The following is a 17968-nucleotide window of genomic DNA, read 5'->3' as shown; positions in this document are numbered from 1 at the left end:
TTTTAAATGGAGCGCGACTTCCCCCTGCTGGCCAGAAAATGGAACTACATACATGAACTGCCACCTGTTAAAGTCGACTTTTGGTTTGCAAAGTCTTCTGAAGATTTAGTCAAAATACAGAATGAAATGATTGATTTATACAGTGAGGAAGCTTATTATGCGATATGTTGCAGGTCTATATTGATTGTCTTGACTGCAGATTAATGTAAATGTAAACAACAAAGCAACCAATTTCCACCTTCAGTGTGGCTGCTTTTGTTTTATGTAATGTTAAACTGATTATGTCTGATATACAGTATTAATCCATGAAAATAACAATAAGGGAGTGTGGTGCCTGTGGCCTATTTAGATGAATCCCCATTTTATTAAATCACAAAGCTTCATGATCAGACTTGATCCTCGTGGAAACATATTCAGCTTGTGTTAATAAACACAAAATCATAGATAAATAACATCACTAAAGCAGCTGGTGATTACTCCTGATTGTGTATGAATTCCAGAGAGAAGGAAAACAAAAACACCATTTATTTTCCAGGCATATTTAATTGGCACAGTAAACACAATACAAAGTATTCAGTGCTCCAAAACAAGCATGGGTCACCAAATAGAACAAAAAAAGAAAAAGTGCAAAACACACCATTTGGTAGACCTTACAAAGGAAAAGAAGTCTTACTTTGCAAAGCAGACAAAGTCATGGTAAGACTCTCGATAGTTAAAATAGATGTTTTCCTTTTTAAACTTTATTTATATAGTCATATATATTCTCTCTAATTCCAACACGTCATTTCCTCTGTACAGGCAGGTGATTCTGGGGCAAAAAAGATTTGCGTTTTTTTCAGAGCAATGGCAGGCAGATGGCTGTCACGAAGCCACTGCTGGGCTCTTATCACTCAGAAAACATTTTTTTGAAAAAAGAAAAGAAAAGAAAGAAAAAAAACACATCTTGACAAGTGAAGCGACAGCAAAGACAGAGCATATGTGGTTCTTTTCAACTTGATTCAACAGGAATCTGTCGCTCCCTCCAACAAGAGTCCAAATGATCATCACATCCATCATTCCTCTACGTGGGAAGTGTTCAGGAAATTCTGCATTAGATGAATATTCAACAATGGCTTCATCCGAAGAATAAGTCGAGTAAGCAACAAAATAACTTGCCAGCTAAAAAAGAACAAGAATCTCCACTCAACATAATCAAATGTTTTTTTAAAAAAAGAGGTTAAAATCATGTACATTATGTGCCATTGAGCAGGGAAAAGCAGTAGACGTAGATTTTCTCCGCTGACAGTTCCATGATTATAAAAATCTAATCACATCTTAATCCTCTCAGCATGCTGCAGCTCACATCAGCATCAGAACAGAAACCCAGCGAAGGCCCAAATCAGGTGATGATTTCAGTCTCAGGAAAACGGGCATCACAGTATATTTTCATATACAGTAGACAGAGGGTTTTATTTCCGTGTTGCTTGGACCAAGTGGAAGCATTCTCACATGGTAATTAACTGTAAACTAACCACAACTTGCTTTAGAAATACTGGTCGCAACATAACAAAACTAAAAAAATTTCAAACATACATAAAAGAGACGCACAAGATGTCAGTGACCGTTCTACGCATGAGAGCATTCAGAAAACAGCTTTACAGGTCCCGATCGTCCTTTTTTTTTTGGGAACACTGGGAGGAGGAAATCACACGCTTGCTGTTAAAAACAGGGAAACATGCTTTCTGAAAAAAAACAAGAGAAATATATATATATATAAAAAAAAAAAAAGGAACCACAGGCACCGAACCCAAACAGTAGCATTCAGGTTAATTTAAACAGTATGACCAGGCAATGAGGGTTAACTGAACAGAAAGGCTGGAGGTGGGGAGGCGTAAGCTGACTTAACGCCAACGCCGCTTCTCTGAGCCGCCAGCAGAGGGGCGAAGAGGAAGACAGGGCAAGCATGCAGCACACCACAACGCCCCAAGCTGTTGCAAAAACAAAACCCAAAAAAACAAGAGGCCTCAAAGCAGCCATGGGATAGATAGCCTGAGCCGCCTGAGGAGGTGGGGGGTGGGGGGTGTGGTCAGAGAAAGGAACAGACAAGACAAGAATCTGTTGGACATGGGAAGCATGGAGGAATGGGTGACCCATCATCTGTGGCTTTTTCCTCCAGCTGATCATGAATACGTGGGAGTGATCGTGACGAGGACACTGGACATTACATGACACAATCATTCAGATCAAACAAACATGAAGCACATTAACATAGAGAAAGATAATTAGCACCTTCTTCCGTCTCCTGTTAGGCGAAACCTGCAAATGTGGAGCTGATTTTAGAGGAAGGAGTGAAGGCGGTGATCTCACGGATGAGCCTGGGATGATTCTCTCCTGAGTCAATGAGCCAGTCAGGATTTTACTGCTCTCGCTCTCTCTCACACACACGCACACACACACACACACACACACACACACACACACACACACACACACACACACACACACACACACACACACACACACAGCTTCATCCAGCTAGTCTTTGGCTAGGCTCATGCTGGTCTCCGTCCTGTTTCTGACCACACCCACTCCTGTATGTGTGTGTGTGTGTGTGTGTCATGGGGCAACGGTAAGGAGAAAACAGCCGAGGGGGGGGGGGGCATTAAGAGCGACGATGCCAAAAGCCTCGTTCATGACGGCGCGCGATGCAAGCGGAGTTAGTTACATTAAGAAGCAAAGCTTTGCTGAAAACAACACAAAGCAAATTTGCGTACTGTAATCTGAGTGGTTGTTAAGGAGTTATGAGCGCTGAAATTTAGATTTCTCTTATCAGTGTTTCACAATGTTCTGCCGAGGGAAGCGCAACGCTGCTGTTAAGCTTTTTCATAACGTTTGGAAAATTCAGCAGTGTTCTTATCGGCCGTCTCTCTCAGTTTTAAGATTCCGGTCATCTTTCTCTTTTTCACATGGTGGTTTCTCCAAAGCTGCTTGCCCTGCCATTCCTCTGCCAGCCTCGCACATTTAGGAATCTGCAATTCAAAAGGATAATACACACAAACAAACAAAAATAACAGAGGGGACAGTTAGTTTTAAAGACAAAAATCGAGCAAAAGACCCAAATGTTCTAATACGGAGAGGAGGTCGTTGCATTTGTGGTACACACTGTGGTGTCAGCACCAAGGCAATCTGCACATTAACCCTATATGTTTCTGTTTAACTTGTTCCCATTTCATTCAGGCTTGAATGCATGTTAGGAAGCAGCCGCTGCACTGTGTCACAACATGCTAAATTCACGTCACGACAGAACACCCACAGATCCTGCAGCATGCACACGTGCCTGTAACGAGCCATCGAAGTTCATTAAAAAGAGGCAGGAGGCTAAACGAAGTCCTGTGTACTGATCCATGACAGAGACGGTTTCTGAGTCTTAAAAAGAAGGAGCTGTAAATGTCTGCTGGCAGTGAAGTGGAACGACACAGAGGCCTATGCTTTTACAGTCAGAATGAACAACTCATGCAAGACACCGCAAAGCTTTAAAATCATCACCACCTCCATGTCTCGGTCCAGTCTCACCATAGCAATCAGTACAGCTAATTCCCGCTCCTTCATTCCTCTACCCCTCTACCACTGGCCTGGAAAAAAGGGACCAGAATAGGCCGACGCTATCGTTATCAAAAGTTGAATTAAAAGAGAGGAAAACACATTAAATTTAAATTTACTGACTTGATTTATAATCTTATCAAATGAACCCTTACAGGGAAGACAGATTACTTTCACAACTTCTCGATGTGACATAATAGATTGACAGCATGCGATGCTTATTCCTGTTCAGCCTAGAAAAATAACTCTGAATATGTATCCATATTTTACAGCAGATGTAAATTCACCTTTGCAGGACCACATATGGAGCAGGTTTTTTACTTTAGTACAAGTGATAAAACACAATATCTCTGCATGGAGCTTTCGTTTGTCACTTCAGATGGTGCGTACGTTTACACAGCTGAGTTTCTTGATTTCTTAACATTCGACCAAGGTTTTGGCGCTTGATTATTTAAGTTGAACATTTTTCATTTGACACCTTAAATAATACAAACTATACATAAAGGAAAATCATGTGCAAGTGATCATTGTCAACAGCTGATTTGTCCCATCTCGCTGACTGCTGTCATAACTTATTTTGCATGACCACTAGGTGGCGCTACGGTGAACAAGAGGTGATGAACTACCAGCATCTCTTCACACAGTTCATGTAAGTCTGCATATCTTACACAAAACCAAAAACTTTGCTCAAAGCTCCAGAACAGCTCAAGGTGGCTCACACTCTGCCACAAATTGTCCCTACTGTCACGGGGCACAAATCTGATTGGTCCTTCCTTCTGAAAAGGCAGTAAGCATGTCTGTCTGAGCAATCAGCAACCATCTCTAATCTTTGTTCTGCTCATTTAGCATGTGAATGGAAACTCACTGACTCACAGCAACAAAAATAGTCACAGCATAAACTTGCTGAGTTATATGTATGTCATAGCACCTTTGGCATTTGGTTCCAAAAGGACCTCAACGTAAGATGTGGGGACGTATCCCTCCTCATCCTCATTCCTCCGCACTCGTGTCCAGCCGTCTCCTTTGTCTTCTTCTATGACGTACAGCAGCTCACCCTCAGATACAGAGATGGTGCCCTCGTTGTGACCTGCAGGAGGAGCGAAACAAAAAAGAAGTGAGGGAAAGGAAGAGATGAGAGCACGAAGCCGCACTGAGAAAGAAAAGCTGACCCTGTACATTTAGAGGAAATGACTTCAACTAACTTAAATTTGACTAGTCATTTTACGTGTCAATTAGATTCAAAGGAAAGAGAAAGCAAAACCAGGTGGAGTTTGGTGTATTATGCTGAAATTGATCAAGTTGCAGTCATTTGGCTGCTCACAAAGTAGCATATTTAAATGTTTAGCTGCATCTACCTTTCATGGAACAGAAAACTTTCTCAATCTTTAAAAAAAATCATTAAATGTCCGGAGGGACATTTTTAAATAGAGAAGAACTTTATTTTATAAGGCCTCAAGTTAAGAAGTGAACTTTTTACCTTTTCAAACCTGAAATCTTTCACCAAATAAGTTTAAAAAGATGGAAAATTGACTGCTCAAACCTGTGGTCGCGTAAAAGTGTCACAATGTGACTTTGCATCATTATAAGACATAAAAAACTGGGGAAATGTTGAGAAAAGAATGAGTGTAAAAGTCCTTTTATATGGAAAGAGTTTGAGTGGTTATCTTGGCCAGGAAGCTGGGTGGCAAAGACTGGTACCTCTCTGATAATGATGTCATAAACTGCCCTTCAATTCATTTAAAACTCATTTTCAACTGCGGGGGTTTTGCTCTGAGTTCTAGTTATTGCCGATTGGTTGGTTCCCCATACAAAGCTTTCCAAAAGTTGTCCAAAGATACAATACTTTCCTGATTATAACTATTAGATCAGGTAAGCATGACAAACTGGAACATTGCTGCAGTACTACAGCATTACTGCATCTTTGCTGTTCTAATTATAATCAATACAAAAACAAAAAAAGTCTTCGTGTAGCTGAAAATGGGTATGTAAGAAAAAATGCACTTGGTATCTGGCAACAAGCTATCAGCAGCTCATTCTCTAAGTCCTGTAAGGTAAGCTAATCCCTTTCAGTGGTGGACACGGGTCAGTATGTACGCCCTGACAAGTCTGCTGCCGTGTATCCTCCATATGCACCGTGTGTTCTGACATCTCTCTACTGGAGCCATGACTTTGGCCCACAGAAGCTCTGCTATTGGGTTGGACAAAACAGGTCCAGGTCCTCCAGGTCCAGGGAGGTTTTTGCTCCCAACCTCTGTCAGTTAGTACAGCTAAAACATGCTCTACATATTTCCAGTTCTCATTAGCCCCTTTCACACTGCCGAATAACCCGCGTTTAATTCGCGAATTTAGCGTGTCCGCTGTTGTGTTCACACTGCCGACCCGGGCTGCCGCGTCAACTCGACTCGCCTTTCGACCCGCGTGACCCTAGTCTTTTTGCCGAGCCGAGTTTGATGTGAACACAATCGATGCGGGTCGGACGTGGGCGTGACGTGAGGAGTTTAAAAGACAGAATGGACAGCTGATTCAGAACCAACAGCGACAGGTGAGGACAAGTTTTACTCTGTTTTAGCCTACATCAAGTTGGAGACATTTTTTAATATGGCCAACTGGGAAGACAAGGAGGTCCGCGAGCTCCTCAGCCCCCGAACAGAGGACGTTATTTTCCGCCACATTTCGGGGACGGTGAAAGATGGACCTCTGCTGGAAGGGCTGGCCAGAAAGATGGGAGAGCGCGGTTTCCCACGCAGCAAGACGCACCGTAAAGTAACATCTCCATGAACTGCATTGCAAAAATGAGTTCTCAAGGTGTCCCGCCATCGTTTGTTTGAAAAAATTTGATGCAGACAGGTGTATTTAACCCTACCTCCGGCGCATGGCTTGTGCCTACGTCATTGTACACGCCCAGCATTTTATGTGTTTCGTGTGACGCTCTGCCACTAGGCAACTCCCCCTGAACTCGACTTCAGGCGACACGGGTCACCCTGACACGCCAAGCGTTCACATTGCTCGACGCGGGTCGAAGGTGCAATTTGGACCCGCTAAGATAGCGGGTCGCAGTGTGAAAGGGGCTATTGAGATGAGGGAATCTTAGGTTTTAACTCTTCTGGAGAGTTCAACACATCTTTTGAAAGGAAGCCAGCAGCATTTATCATCCCCTGGATCGATCAGAGTTCTTTAGCACGTGTGATTTGCACAGAGCTCTGTACTCGGCAGCTAAGGAGAATTTGCCAAATTTGGTTTTAAAGAAACTGCAGAGGAGAAATGACTGCACACTCACACTCCTCCTCCACACATTTCCAGAGAAAGATCACACCCCTACTCCTCCACACCTAAAGGAATTCCTCCATTCCCCCACCCTGCATCCATAAGAGTTAGGCTTAACCTGCTTCCAGAAATAACAGGACCTTACCAGTGCCAGTCAACTATTGGAGGGTATTTGTGTGGAGGTTTATACTAATTTGAACCCTTTTATCTCAAACATGCATGGCTGCTGTTACCTTCAAAGGGATACAAGGCTTTGCAGGTGCCAATGGTGGGTAGGGTCTCCTCATCGTCAAACTCATCGTCAAACTCTGGGGTGGTGGTGGTGGTGGTGGGGTTGATGTTGGCTTTAACCTGAACCTCTGAATTCTGCTCCTCTGTGTAGCTGCCATCCGGGCTGCTCAGGGGCCAACACACACACAGTAAATATACTGTGAAAACATATGAAGTTTTCTTCCAAGAAACAAAAACAATGTGGATAAAGACTCTTTTGGCTGGGGCTGACATTTGTCAGAGTATACCATACCTCTCTCTGTCCTGCGCACAGTTGTTGCTCACTGTTGTGTTGTTCTGGGTCTCAAAGAGACCACTTCTCCGGTGTGTGTCACTCTTAGATGGCATCCTCTCCTCAACTTCCGCTAACCAGCCCTGAAACACATGCAGTGGTCACAGATCTAATAGCTCTAGTTTATGTTTTGTCCCACATGACAACTTGAAATGTATTTGTCTAGGGTCACAAGGTCTTTACATTTGACAAAGAAACACCTCTGTATGTATCTATTTAAACCCAGACTCTTCTCTGCCTGCACAGAGCAGGACTGTAAAGCCAGTCCCTCCAGCTGCATCACTTCTTCTCCAAATATGGATGAACGACAGGCTTCTTTGGACTTACCCCAGCTGCAGATGTGTGTTTAAGCTTCTCGTTATTTACTGTTTGGGATAAACCAAACAAGACTGATTCGACAGCATTAACACTGGAGAGAAACGTGAACGTGAACTTGAACTGAACTAACCTCAAATTTCTGCACTTCGAACCGGAGCTTCTCAATGTTTTGGCTGATTTCTGCTAGCCGAGGGTCCACGCTGGCTGGGTCTCCCATCTGAGGATTCTTCACATAAACATCTTTCATCTTAGTTAGAGCGTCCCTGAGAGAGAAAATGACTACAGTCAGTACAAATCTTCAAGCATTTGTTCTACATTTAAGGGGTAGAAAAATAAATATTGCCTTTAATCAGTGAATGGGAAAAGCTTCTTAAAGCTTATCTGTAACTTTATAAAGATACCTCTGGTCCATCTCTTTTTGAATGTCTTTATTGAGTTCATCAATCTTGCCCTGCAGCTTCTTCCTCCTCTGCTCTGGTGGCAGGTTACTGAAGTCTTCTGGTCCAGAACCCTGAGAGCGCAAAGAGGGGAAAGAGCAGCCGGAAAGAAGAGATAAACAGGGAAAGAGATACAAAAGTGTGTTAGGAAACAACCAAATTTTCTTATCCGCTATTGTGCTGCTGTTTTCAAAGGGTCCATTTCTAGTTAGGTGCAGTATCTCCATTTGCCTCTGAACCAAATACACAACAGCTCAAATAAACTGAGCAGAATTTGTCAGAAGGAGATACTGCAGCTGCTCTCTAACAGCCTCACTGAGAGCTAAGATGTTTGTCTGTGTTAACACTTGAGGCCTTTCACCTCTTCAGTTTCCGCACCTGAGCTGGCACCCTCTGTAAATACATGGGAAATGTAATAAAGAATCCCTGCTTCCCATTACTGCTTGTACAAAATGTCAGAGTGAGCTCCCTAATAGGACTGAAGCTGTCTGATTGTACTCTTACAGGATTGTGTCAGTCCGTTTCCAGTCTGTATGGCTGAACTGAGTGAGTCATACTGCTTAGTAGTCTCTCAAACATTTCACTCTTCACTTCTGGCTGCCTGTACAATCTCTTAGAAAAGGCAAAAAACAACCTGTTTAATAAAAATGCTTTATCTTGAAACAGAGTGCAGTATTCATTTAATCATTTCTAGCCCTTTAGCTAATATGTAACATTTTGGGTCCTCTGGCTTCAGGAAAACTGCGGCCTGTGTGGACTAAAGAGGTGAAGGCCTGCAGCCGGGTCTCTCTGAGACGGTGTCACAGGATAAAACAGCTGGAGCTACGCACTTCAGGAGGTCAGGATGCACTGCACATGAACCAAGTCAAACACAGCAGCTAGGTTACCATGGCAACCTTACCCCTTCTCGCTGTATCAGCATGCAACACTTAACCAGGCATGCAACATAACAAAGATCTGTCAGTCATCATGCAGAAACGTCATGCTCTTTGACAAGTTCAACGATTAGTGTTACCATTTTAACCACCAGATGAAAACACTATCATCTATAATGTAGTTTAATTATACGTACACGGAAAATGTAGAAGCAGTCATTTAGTAATTTGTTGTGTGTAGTACAACTGATTTAATATTACATACTGAATGTGAAATCAGGCCTGGATTTATCAGTCTAAAAGCCAAAAACGGCAAAGTCAGCATAAAAAAAAATAAAACTATTTTGGCATTTATCGGCTTCTTTGTCAAACAAAACATTCACTTCCAAGTTGTTGCATCATCAGGACCCCTTTGTGTCACATTTCAACGCGCAGGATACCATTTAGTGTCATTATTGCAAATATCAACCTTGAAAGAAAAGGAATAGCCCTCACAGGTATCACAATATCAGAACTGAGTGCCTGCCCTATCGCAGGATTTGTCAGCATCGCTACTACTTATCTTGCAGAAGGGATAATTGTGTCGTGATCATCATGCATGATGAATCTTAATCTGAAACCTAAATTTATTTATTTCAAAGTGGGGCTGTGTGTGCTGTACCTAATAGCAGTCAGTCTTCTCTACAGTAGACAGCAGTCGAATGCTCTCAGTTTGGGGGATCAGAGGGATTCCTGACAGGGGAGCTTAAAGGAGCCATGGCAGGAAATTTTCACTTTTTAAGGTTGTTTAACATAAATATGAGTTCCCCTAGCCTGCCTGCGGTCCCCCAGTGGCTAAAAATGACGATAATGATTCATTCATGGTTCCAGAGTCAAAATGGTCAGTCTGTCTGTGTGTTTAGCTCTGCAGCTAATAGCTCGGTCACTGTCGCTAATGTAACGGTAAATAGCACGAGGAATGCGAGTGGACACCTGATTTACTGTAACGCGAGTGTTGTGTACTTATTTGTTGTTTTGATAGCCGTCCTGCTGTTGATGTTATGGCGCGCACGATATCTGCCTTTCCCCTGATTGAAATGACTAGCGCTACGTGCATCTTTGCAAACCAAAACAATCTTTGCCCAGCTCTCGCTCCAACTGCTATGAAATTTTTCAGGTTTTAGTTGATATATGGTGTAAAATGTGTAAGCTCAACCATTAGGAATCCTGACTGCCATCTATTGCAGGTAAAACAGTGACTACTCACCAGGTACAACATGCCAACCTACATCAAAAGAAGCAAAGTCTCAACCAAAGAGTGACTGAAAATGGAAGTTTTATTTTATTCCACCAACACTTGACCCTTCTGTCACCAAAATACCAATGTAAGTCACTTACCTGCACAATGAATAATTGTGCACAAAAAAAATGTTAAAATGTGACGCAAAGGCCTCGAGACTGAGCAACAGTATGAAAATTAGCTGGGAGGGAGAATTTGTTGAAAAGGCACTAAATATGAAACAACAGTCAGTGGCTGTTAGCACAAAGATGGAAAGAGGGGGGAAAGAAGTAGCCATCTACATCGTATGATGAAGTGTTGCTTAGCCACAGCAACTTCCTGCTCACTGTGTCTGACTAGCAATTCAACTTTGGATTTTGTAGGTATCAAAAAGATACGATACAATCGTTCATAACTTAACGTAATTATTAATAAGATTTTGACGTCAGCATAGGTGGATTCTTTTTTCATTTGGACAGAGCCAGGCCAGGTGTTTCCCCTTGTTTCCAGGCTTCTGGCTGTAGTTTTATATGTTGCGTATCAACACAATCAGTGAAAAAGTGTTTTCCCAAAACTATTCCGTTAACCCTCATGGTCTGAGTTGTCTGAAGACATATTAACATCGAGCTGATTGTCTGTGGAGGCCTGCCATCATTCAGGTCTCATCCGATAGGTTCACAAAACCTCAAAAAAGTTCAAGAAATGTCATCAAGTCAGCATGCAATGTACAGTAAAGACATGAGATAACCACATCTACATATGATCAGATTAGTATTTGTTACAACAACGTACGGTTTGTTGAGACAATAGGGTCTACAAGACAGACTAACAGATAAAACATGGAGTAAATCTGATCACCTCAATGAGACTCCGGACGTGGGAATTGAGTGTGATCTGCACCACAGAGACCACAGACACAGTATGGGAGAGACAGGACGAGAACACAGCCACGCCATAAAAAACACAGAACAAAATAACACACAAAATAACACAAATGAGACAACGGCATGAGTCTTGGGTCCATCGATGTGTCACAGCAAAAGAAAATGTGATAATTAAGCCACATCAAAAAAAAAACAAAAAAAAACATAACGTTGTACAGAACGTTATTAACGACATGTTACTGGGGGGGACGGGACATGCGTGCTTGTGGTCATGCCGCTATGAACGTGCAGTTACTCGGTCATGCTTACCAGCTTGAGAGAAAGCTTCATGGTAGGAGAGGAGAGAGAAATGGTGAAGAGCAAGTGGGAGAAAAAGACAACAGAAAAATCAGCATCATGAGCATATCACAGCCATTTCTTGTTGCTTTCCTTCAGACAAAAATAGTTCACCTGCATTTTAGAACAATGCTTTGCTTTGCCAGACTTCACCATATGAGGAAAAGAGGGTAAAGCGATTAGAGGCTGAAGGATTTGGATTTACCGTTAACACCGTTGTGTCATAAAAAAGCTCTTTCAGAAAATATTTCAGTTATAAAGCCCCTCGCTCCTTCCTAAAGTGGTGAAGTTTAACGTTTTTAACATGGTTGATTAATGGAAGCATGTAAAACATGTTGATGGAAATGAAAATAAAATAAAAAAAGGCCAACCTTCATCACAAGCATGGAATAGAGTGAGACAAAATCAGGGAAGACATGTGAGTACGAACGCAGGGGACAGAAGTAGCGTGACTGCAACAGGGGTGAATGAGCCCTTTACGTCTTCATCAGTAGCTACTGGGAGGGACAGCAGATGGCGCCAACAGTGTGCTACTACGTTAGCAGGTCTGCGCAGTGACAGACATACTGTACACAGGAAAGAAAAGGAATCTACCAGTCAGGCCTGCAAATCACAGGAGCGTGAAAGGAATTACGAAGTAAAAGTCGAGTGAAGTGAAGAGAGAAAAAAAAAAGGTTGCTGGAGCGATTAACAGCTTGTTTGCGTAATTTGCTGATTTGTTTTTGAGAGGATATTGTTACATTTTGAAAACAAAGAACAGAGTTGAGAGCAGGTTAACAACCATTGGCTGGTAGAGCTGGAGCAGATGACCTGTAATCCTGTTAGAGGCTCACAGGCTGGTGCACCGAGGAGCTCTACTCACTTTGGTCCGCTAATCAAGTCATCCACCTGGGAAGGCCTGTTACGGTCCACACTACGACACTTTGTGATACTCCCCTCAACTTTGCCTGTGTAAAATACACTCATTTTGTGTGTCATTTTCTGATATTACTGAAAGCGCTTTCTGTGGAAGAATAACCGACAAAAACACCTCACAATCCAGTGTGGGCATTGTTTGTAAATGCAGACTCGTGTGGGGACAAAAAGTTTTTGTTTTTTGTACATGTGAAAGACACATTTTGGATTCAGGTGAATGGTTTAAAGCGATCTGTAAGATTTCTTAAACATGTACCAAGCACCCAGAGGGCTTAAAGCTCAGATCACTTATATAATGTCTAAATGAATTCTCATTTCAGTCAGGAGCAGTTGGAAATGAGCCTTTCAGGCCAACTATGGCTCAGTGAGAGAATAGCCGCTTTCGGACTGTAGGAACCTTTGGCAGTTCTAATAACCTTTTAATCCGCGGGGCCGTTTTCTCCCGTGTTCGGACATACAGGAACTCGGGGCTTTCTCCCTTAGTTCCTATAACTATTTAGCTCCTTCTCCGAGGTCGGGTCTTTTCATAGTTCTTATAGAACTAATCTAACGGAGGTGTTGGTGGTCGGTAGCTACGCCCCATGTCATGCTATCACGGCTGAAATGTTTCCTCATATGACACAGACACAACCGGCGGGTGTTTAATAAGTTAAACTTACACTGGTCTCATTTGTCTGCAGCGCTCTGCTCTCCTTTCTTCCTTCATGAAATGAAAAAGTATCGTCTCCTGACTCTCTCTGTGAGCTTTTCCAGCCTCGATATTAGACGCCTGATGTGATTGTCCATGATTAATATCACCATCATGCAGACCATAAACACAGTGGCCTCCCCGCTCTCCATATTAGCTTCTTGGTGGTGTTTTTTGTACTCTCCTTACTTTTACCGTTTTGTTTTGTGTTTGAATGTAGCTAAACGGCTAACACGTCACTGAAGCAGACGGCTGTGCGTGGCGCATCAGTCCCTATCAGGTACCGACTCGTGTGCGAATGCAGACTGAAACAGTTCCGCTGGGGAAGGATAGTTATCAGAACGAAATTCGAGGAGGGTAGTTCTGATAACTACTTTCTTAGAACGGTCTGTCCGAAAGCGGCTAATGTGACACCTCTTTGTTCTCCTTTTTTCATCTATAAGGTTTGACATTTATTTCACTTGGTCACTTTTCATGTACTTGTAAATGTTTCAACTGATCCACCGGTAGCTTTTTATCCCTCAAAATGCAGTTTGGTTTTCATCTCTCCATCACTCTTTTTTCATGCCTTTTCATGAAACAGCTGTTTCATAGACAGGCGGTAAAGAAAGGAACTAGATCTTTGTCTCTGATTGACTGCTTCTCCTCTTTGCTACAACCCTTGGCTAAGAATTTATAAAACTTAAGAACAAACTCTTTACAACCACCTAGACAGACATAGATATACAAGTATATCATGGCTCTTACAGACAGACAACAGGGCTGCAGTATGGTACACCAGCACACAGAAAGCCCTGGAGGGGGGAATTCTTGGTATTGAAGGTTGAACCCAGATCCAAAGTGTGAGCAACACCACTAATCAAATATCCACATATATGATATATTTAGCACAGACGGGTGATTGCTGAGTGGGATGAAGAGCATCCTTACACCCTAAATCACCCACATTGTCATGTTGCTTGCGACACTTTGTGAATTGACCCCTTATAGATGCTCGGTGGGGAAGCCCTGAAACAGCTGCAGGACATGGCAAACCTCAAGCTGATTCATGTGATGAGGGATGAGTCACCATCTTCTCCGATCATTCGTCCCGATCTTGCATGTCAGAACCATGTGATCAATACTGAGCCAGCCACAGACACTAGCCTCCTTTGTGAGGATGTTTTGCCTCATTAATCAGGACCAACAACCTCCTCACACACACTGAATGCATCCCAATTAAAGAGGCTACTGCCTGTGTTTCACATGGCTTTTACTAATCACACACATTCGCACATATTCAATATTCAGTCGCTTCTTATTCCAAACACACACCTGTTCACCACACTCGCTGTCTCCCATCAAACACACACTTACAACATATTGCCTTGCTTCAAAAGCATACGTGGGTCGACCCAGAGTCCTCTTCATTAGCTCTTTGTGATAAATGAGCGAGCGTGGGGATTGCTGCTGTGGTGGTCGTCGGAGAGAATAAAGCTTTGTCAATGGGAACTCAGAAAACAAATTCTTATACTGTATATGGCCTTAATTTGACTAGCAAAACACAGACGCTTGCTCTTTTTTTTTCCTTCCAAACAACACACAAACACGCGTAGATACACAACGACAGCGGATGGATTACACAGCTAATATGCAGCACACAAAGGCTCTCCAGATGGGGTACACATCCTTCCACTGTGCAGAGCTACATGACACATCACCTCCGCAGGCACAACTAATCTAATCCCTAATGTGACACTGTGTTTTCCCAGCAGGAGCTCTCAAAGGCATATATAGTATTTTATAGATTCGTCTATAAAAGTTTAAAAAAATCATACGAATAAGCCAAAAATATGACCTTTAACCTTTCAACAGTCTTTTGTAAGGAAAGGAAATAAACCCTTTCAAATGCACGTTAAGTTAAAAGAAGCCTCGTCTCTCAAAGTAACAGTACAGAGGAGCAGCCCTGACCCACTATCTGCAGCTGTTCAGAGGTATTAGGTCAAACTGCCAGTGCCAGAGAGGCGCTGGGTTTCCTGGTGTCTCTGAACAGCTTGTTCACAGGATTCGGGTTTACCTGTAATGTCAGGTGCATTTTTTTTCCAAAGAGAAAAAGAATAGTAAAAACGTGCTTTAAATCAAACATGTAAATACACGATAAACATAAAAATGTAAATGCCATGAGAAACTAAAAGGTGGACTGCTTTTAGTTCCCTAAAAACAGGCTTTCAGCTCTGATACAGTTTCAAATCTTCAAACCATCCTTCAGCCTTACTTGTGGAGTGAGATATTACAGTATGGTCAAACGTTAACCCTTTTTTAACTGTGTACATTTAAAAACAATGCATACAATTCATCTCTGAACGTTTTTTTTATTTCTCTTCTCGAGAGCTGTTGCAGCACTTCCGCTTTCAGATACGTGTGCTTCCTGCTCAATCTGTCAAGCGTCAGAAAAGCTGCACACTTCCCTCTTTTATGCAACGCCATTTAATCATTTCCTCTACGATATACTCACACACTACCCTATTGCGCCATATTGTTCTCTGCCTTTTCAGATGTAATGTAAGCACCAATTCATACTAACGTTTTTACTGTGAGTACCTGCTGCCCTTTAAAATTATGAGCACAAACAAAAACTATGATTGTGAGGCCCGGAAGGAACATTGTGAGCAACCGCCCATTCCTGAGGTCAGGGAGAGCTGAAAGGGGAGGTGGCGGGAAGGCGTTCAGTGACCTTCCCCAGTGACTGTCACCCATCGACTCCATTAGAAAACATACTGGGACTTCATAACAGGAACTGGTGATGACATGAACCAGGACACTGGGCAGCTGCTGATAAAACCAAACTCTGGGAAGCCTTCTAAAATTACTCTCCTGGCCATTTCCCACAATACTTATCAGTTGAATCTTATCATGAGGTTTTAAACCTCTGTCACTTGTTCATTTCATCATATCAAATGCATAAAAAACAAATCTGAAACAATCTGCATCCAGCATAGGCTGCAGAAAGCAACTGTTGTCTCCATGCTACTGCGAGGACTGCTCAGGCATCTAAGGGGGAAGGTTGGTGAGAGGGACTGTCGTCGTGAGCACAGTTAATATGAAAAACAAAGGGACAAGATGAGGAGACTAATGGTGAGTCAGACAAGTAACAGAAACTTCTAGTCATGTGCTACAGAAGCATGTTAGAGAAGCACAGAGGCTGAGCACTGCATGAGTGAAGGTGAAAGGCCCGTTGAACTTGGCTGATTCTTCCATTTTTTTCTCAAAACAAAACAATTTTTGAAGACAGTTTGTCAATTGTGAAAACAAAAGCTTAAATTTGGGCCTGTTCTGTCCTCTATGTCAGCACCATCATCTATAGGCTAAATGATGCCAATGTAGGCAACAAAGATTCTGCTTTTGCATTGCTTCACCCATACAGTGTAGCAGCTACAGAGCTCAGGTACAGGTGTAGACACACGCTCATTTACACGCACATGCACAAAGCTGGCTGGATGCACACACACTTACCCCTCGCCTCAGGCTCCGGAGGCAGTGCATTTTGGGTTTGGAGGTCATGAAGTCGTTGAGGCGATGGGAGAGGGGCTCCTTCTGCTGCTTGGGAGACTGGGGGTCGTTGGGAACAGCAGAGGGTGAGGGCGGGGATGAGGCTGGGGGGGCAGGTGGGGGTTGGTGGGGGGACGTTAACAGGGACATAAGCTACCAGTATGAGAGGGAGCCGTGGCGGAGAAGGAGGAAAAACACGGAAGTAGAAGAAGAAGAAGGGGGCGAGAATCCAACAAAAAAAAAAGACATAGGAAGAAAAGGAGGAGGGAACACAAAACGAAATAAATAAGCTTCCTACAAATATTAAAAAATAAACACACAACGGAAAACCCAAACAGAACTTAAAAGACAACCAAAGGAATGTCAAACCTAGTTTATGAGTAGTTTTGTTGTGGGGAAAAAAAACTGTCATACACATAAAACATAAAAAAACAGTTAAAAAGAACAAAACGACCAGAATGAGTAGGAAGCGTAAAATGTGTAAAGCAAGCAGCTGCAACAAGGCAAACAGCAAAAAGTTTCAGTCAAAGCGCATGCTGGATTTGGTTTTAGGATTCCTTCTCCATCTTTTCTATAAGACGGGAAATTCACCACATCCCAGAGGACATCAGCCGCTGAATTTTAGGTCATCGGCAGACAAATTTAATTGCTTATCGTTGTCCTAAAAGTGCCGACGGCAGAATTCACCGACCAGTACCGGTAGTTTAGAAGTGAGAGAATGAAGCAGTGGTGAGTTCTAAGATGCCATTGCGCATGCACGGGCAGCTGATTCAAACACCCTTCCTTTTAAAACCAGAAACACTTGTTCTGCAAGGCAATACTACATGTGTTTTAGTCATGTTTGCATAGATGTGTGCATGTGGCATATAACAACATCTCAGTATGCCTTTGTACACTGGATATAAAAAGTTTGGTTTGGTTTTGTTGCAATTTGTTGTGCATGTGTCTGCTAAGGTTTCTCATCTAGTCTTTTTCTCCCACACACACACTCACACATTCCCAATGAGTCACTCATGCTCTGGTCGAAGTCAATACCAACAGTGCCACCAGCCCATAAGACAGCCAGAGATCAGTTTTGATGTTCACAAGCACTTGAGTCTGATGAAGAGTCAATGGAAAAATGTTGAGAGGAGACTGTTACTTCAGATCTGACAGCGAGTTAATATCTGCCAGTTAGGTCCGTCCATAAAGCGCAGGTAGAAATACATTAGTGTGTGTTACAGAGGGGAGGCTCATAATTCAGTGAGAGTGATTGTGAGGGAAGAGAAAACGGGTGGCAAATAATAACAACAAAAATGCCAATACTAACAAAGAACTAGCAACA

General features: G+C 42.7%; 1 protein-coding gene across 11 annotated transcripts in view; it reads right to left on the bottom strand.

The window, feature by feature from the left end:
- Window positions 1-523: 523 nt before the first annotated feature.
- fnbp1b (formin binding protein 1b) overlaps window positions 524-17968 on the bottom strand; it is a 53627-nt gene continuing 36182 nt past the window's right edge. For 2 of the 11 annotated variants that reach the window (XM_075456011.1, XM_075456010.1), the window contains 8 exons: window positions 16609-16797; window positions 11487-11501; window positions 11152-11187; window positions 8125-8234; window positions 7854-7986; window positions 7367-7488; window positions 7077-7237; window positions 3618-4666 (listed from right to left, as the gene is read on the bottom strand). In XM_075456011.1, the coding sequence (XP_075312126.1) occupies window positions 4488-4666; window positions 7077-7237; window positions 7367-7488; window positions 7854-7986; window positions 8125-8234; window positions 11152-11187; window positions 11487-11501; window positions 16609-16797 (945 nt within the window). In that variant the 3' untranslated portion in view covers window positions 3618-4487. The other 9 variants (XM_075456012.1, XM_075456014.1, XM_075456009.1 and 6 more) reach the window with 8 other exon arrangements.

Source organism: Odontesthes bonariensis, chromosome 22 (genome assembly GCF_027942865.1).
Source record: "Odontesthes bonariensis isolate fOdoBon6 chromosome 22, fOdoBon6.hap1, whole genome shotgun sequence".
NCBI classification, from domain to species: Eukaryota; Metazoa; Chordata; class Actinopteri; order Atheriniformes; family Atherinopsidae; genus Odontesthes; species Odontesthes bonariensis.
This window is presented reverse-complemented; position numbering and strand designations above follow the sequence as displayed.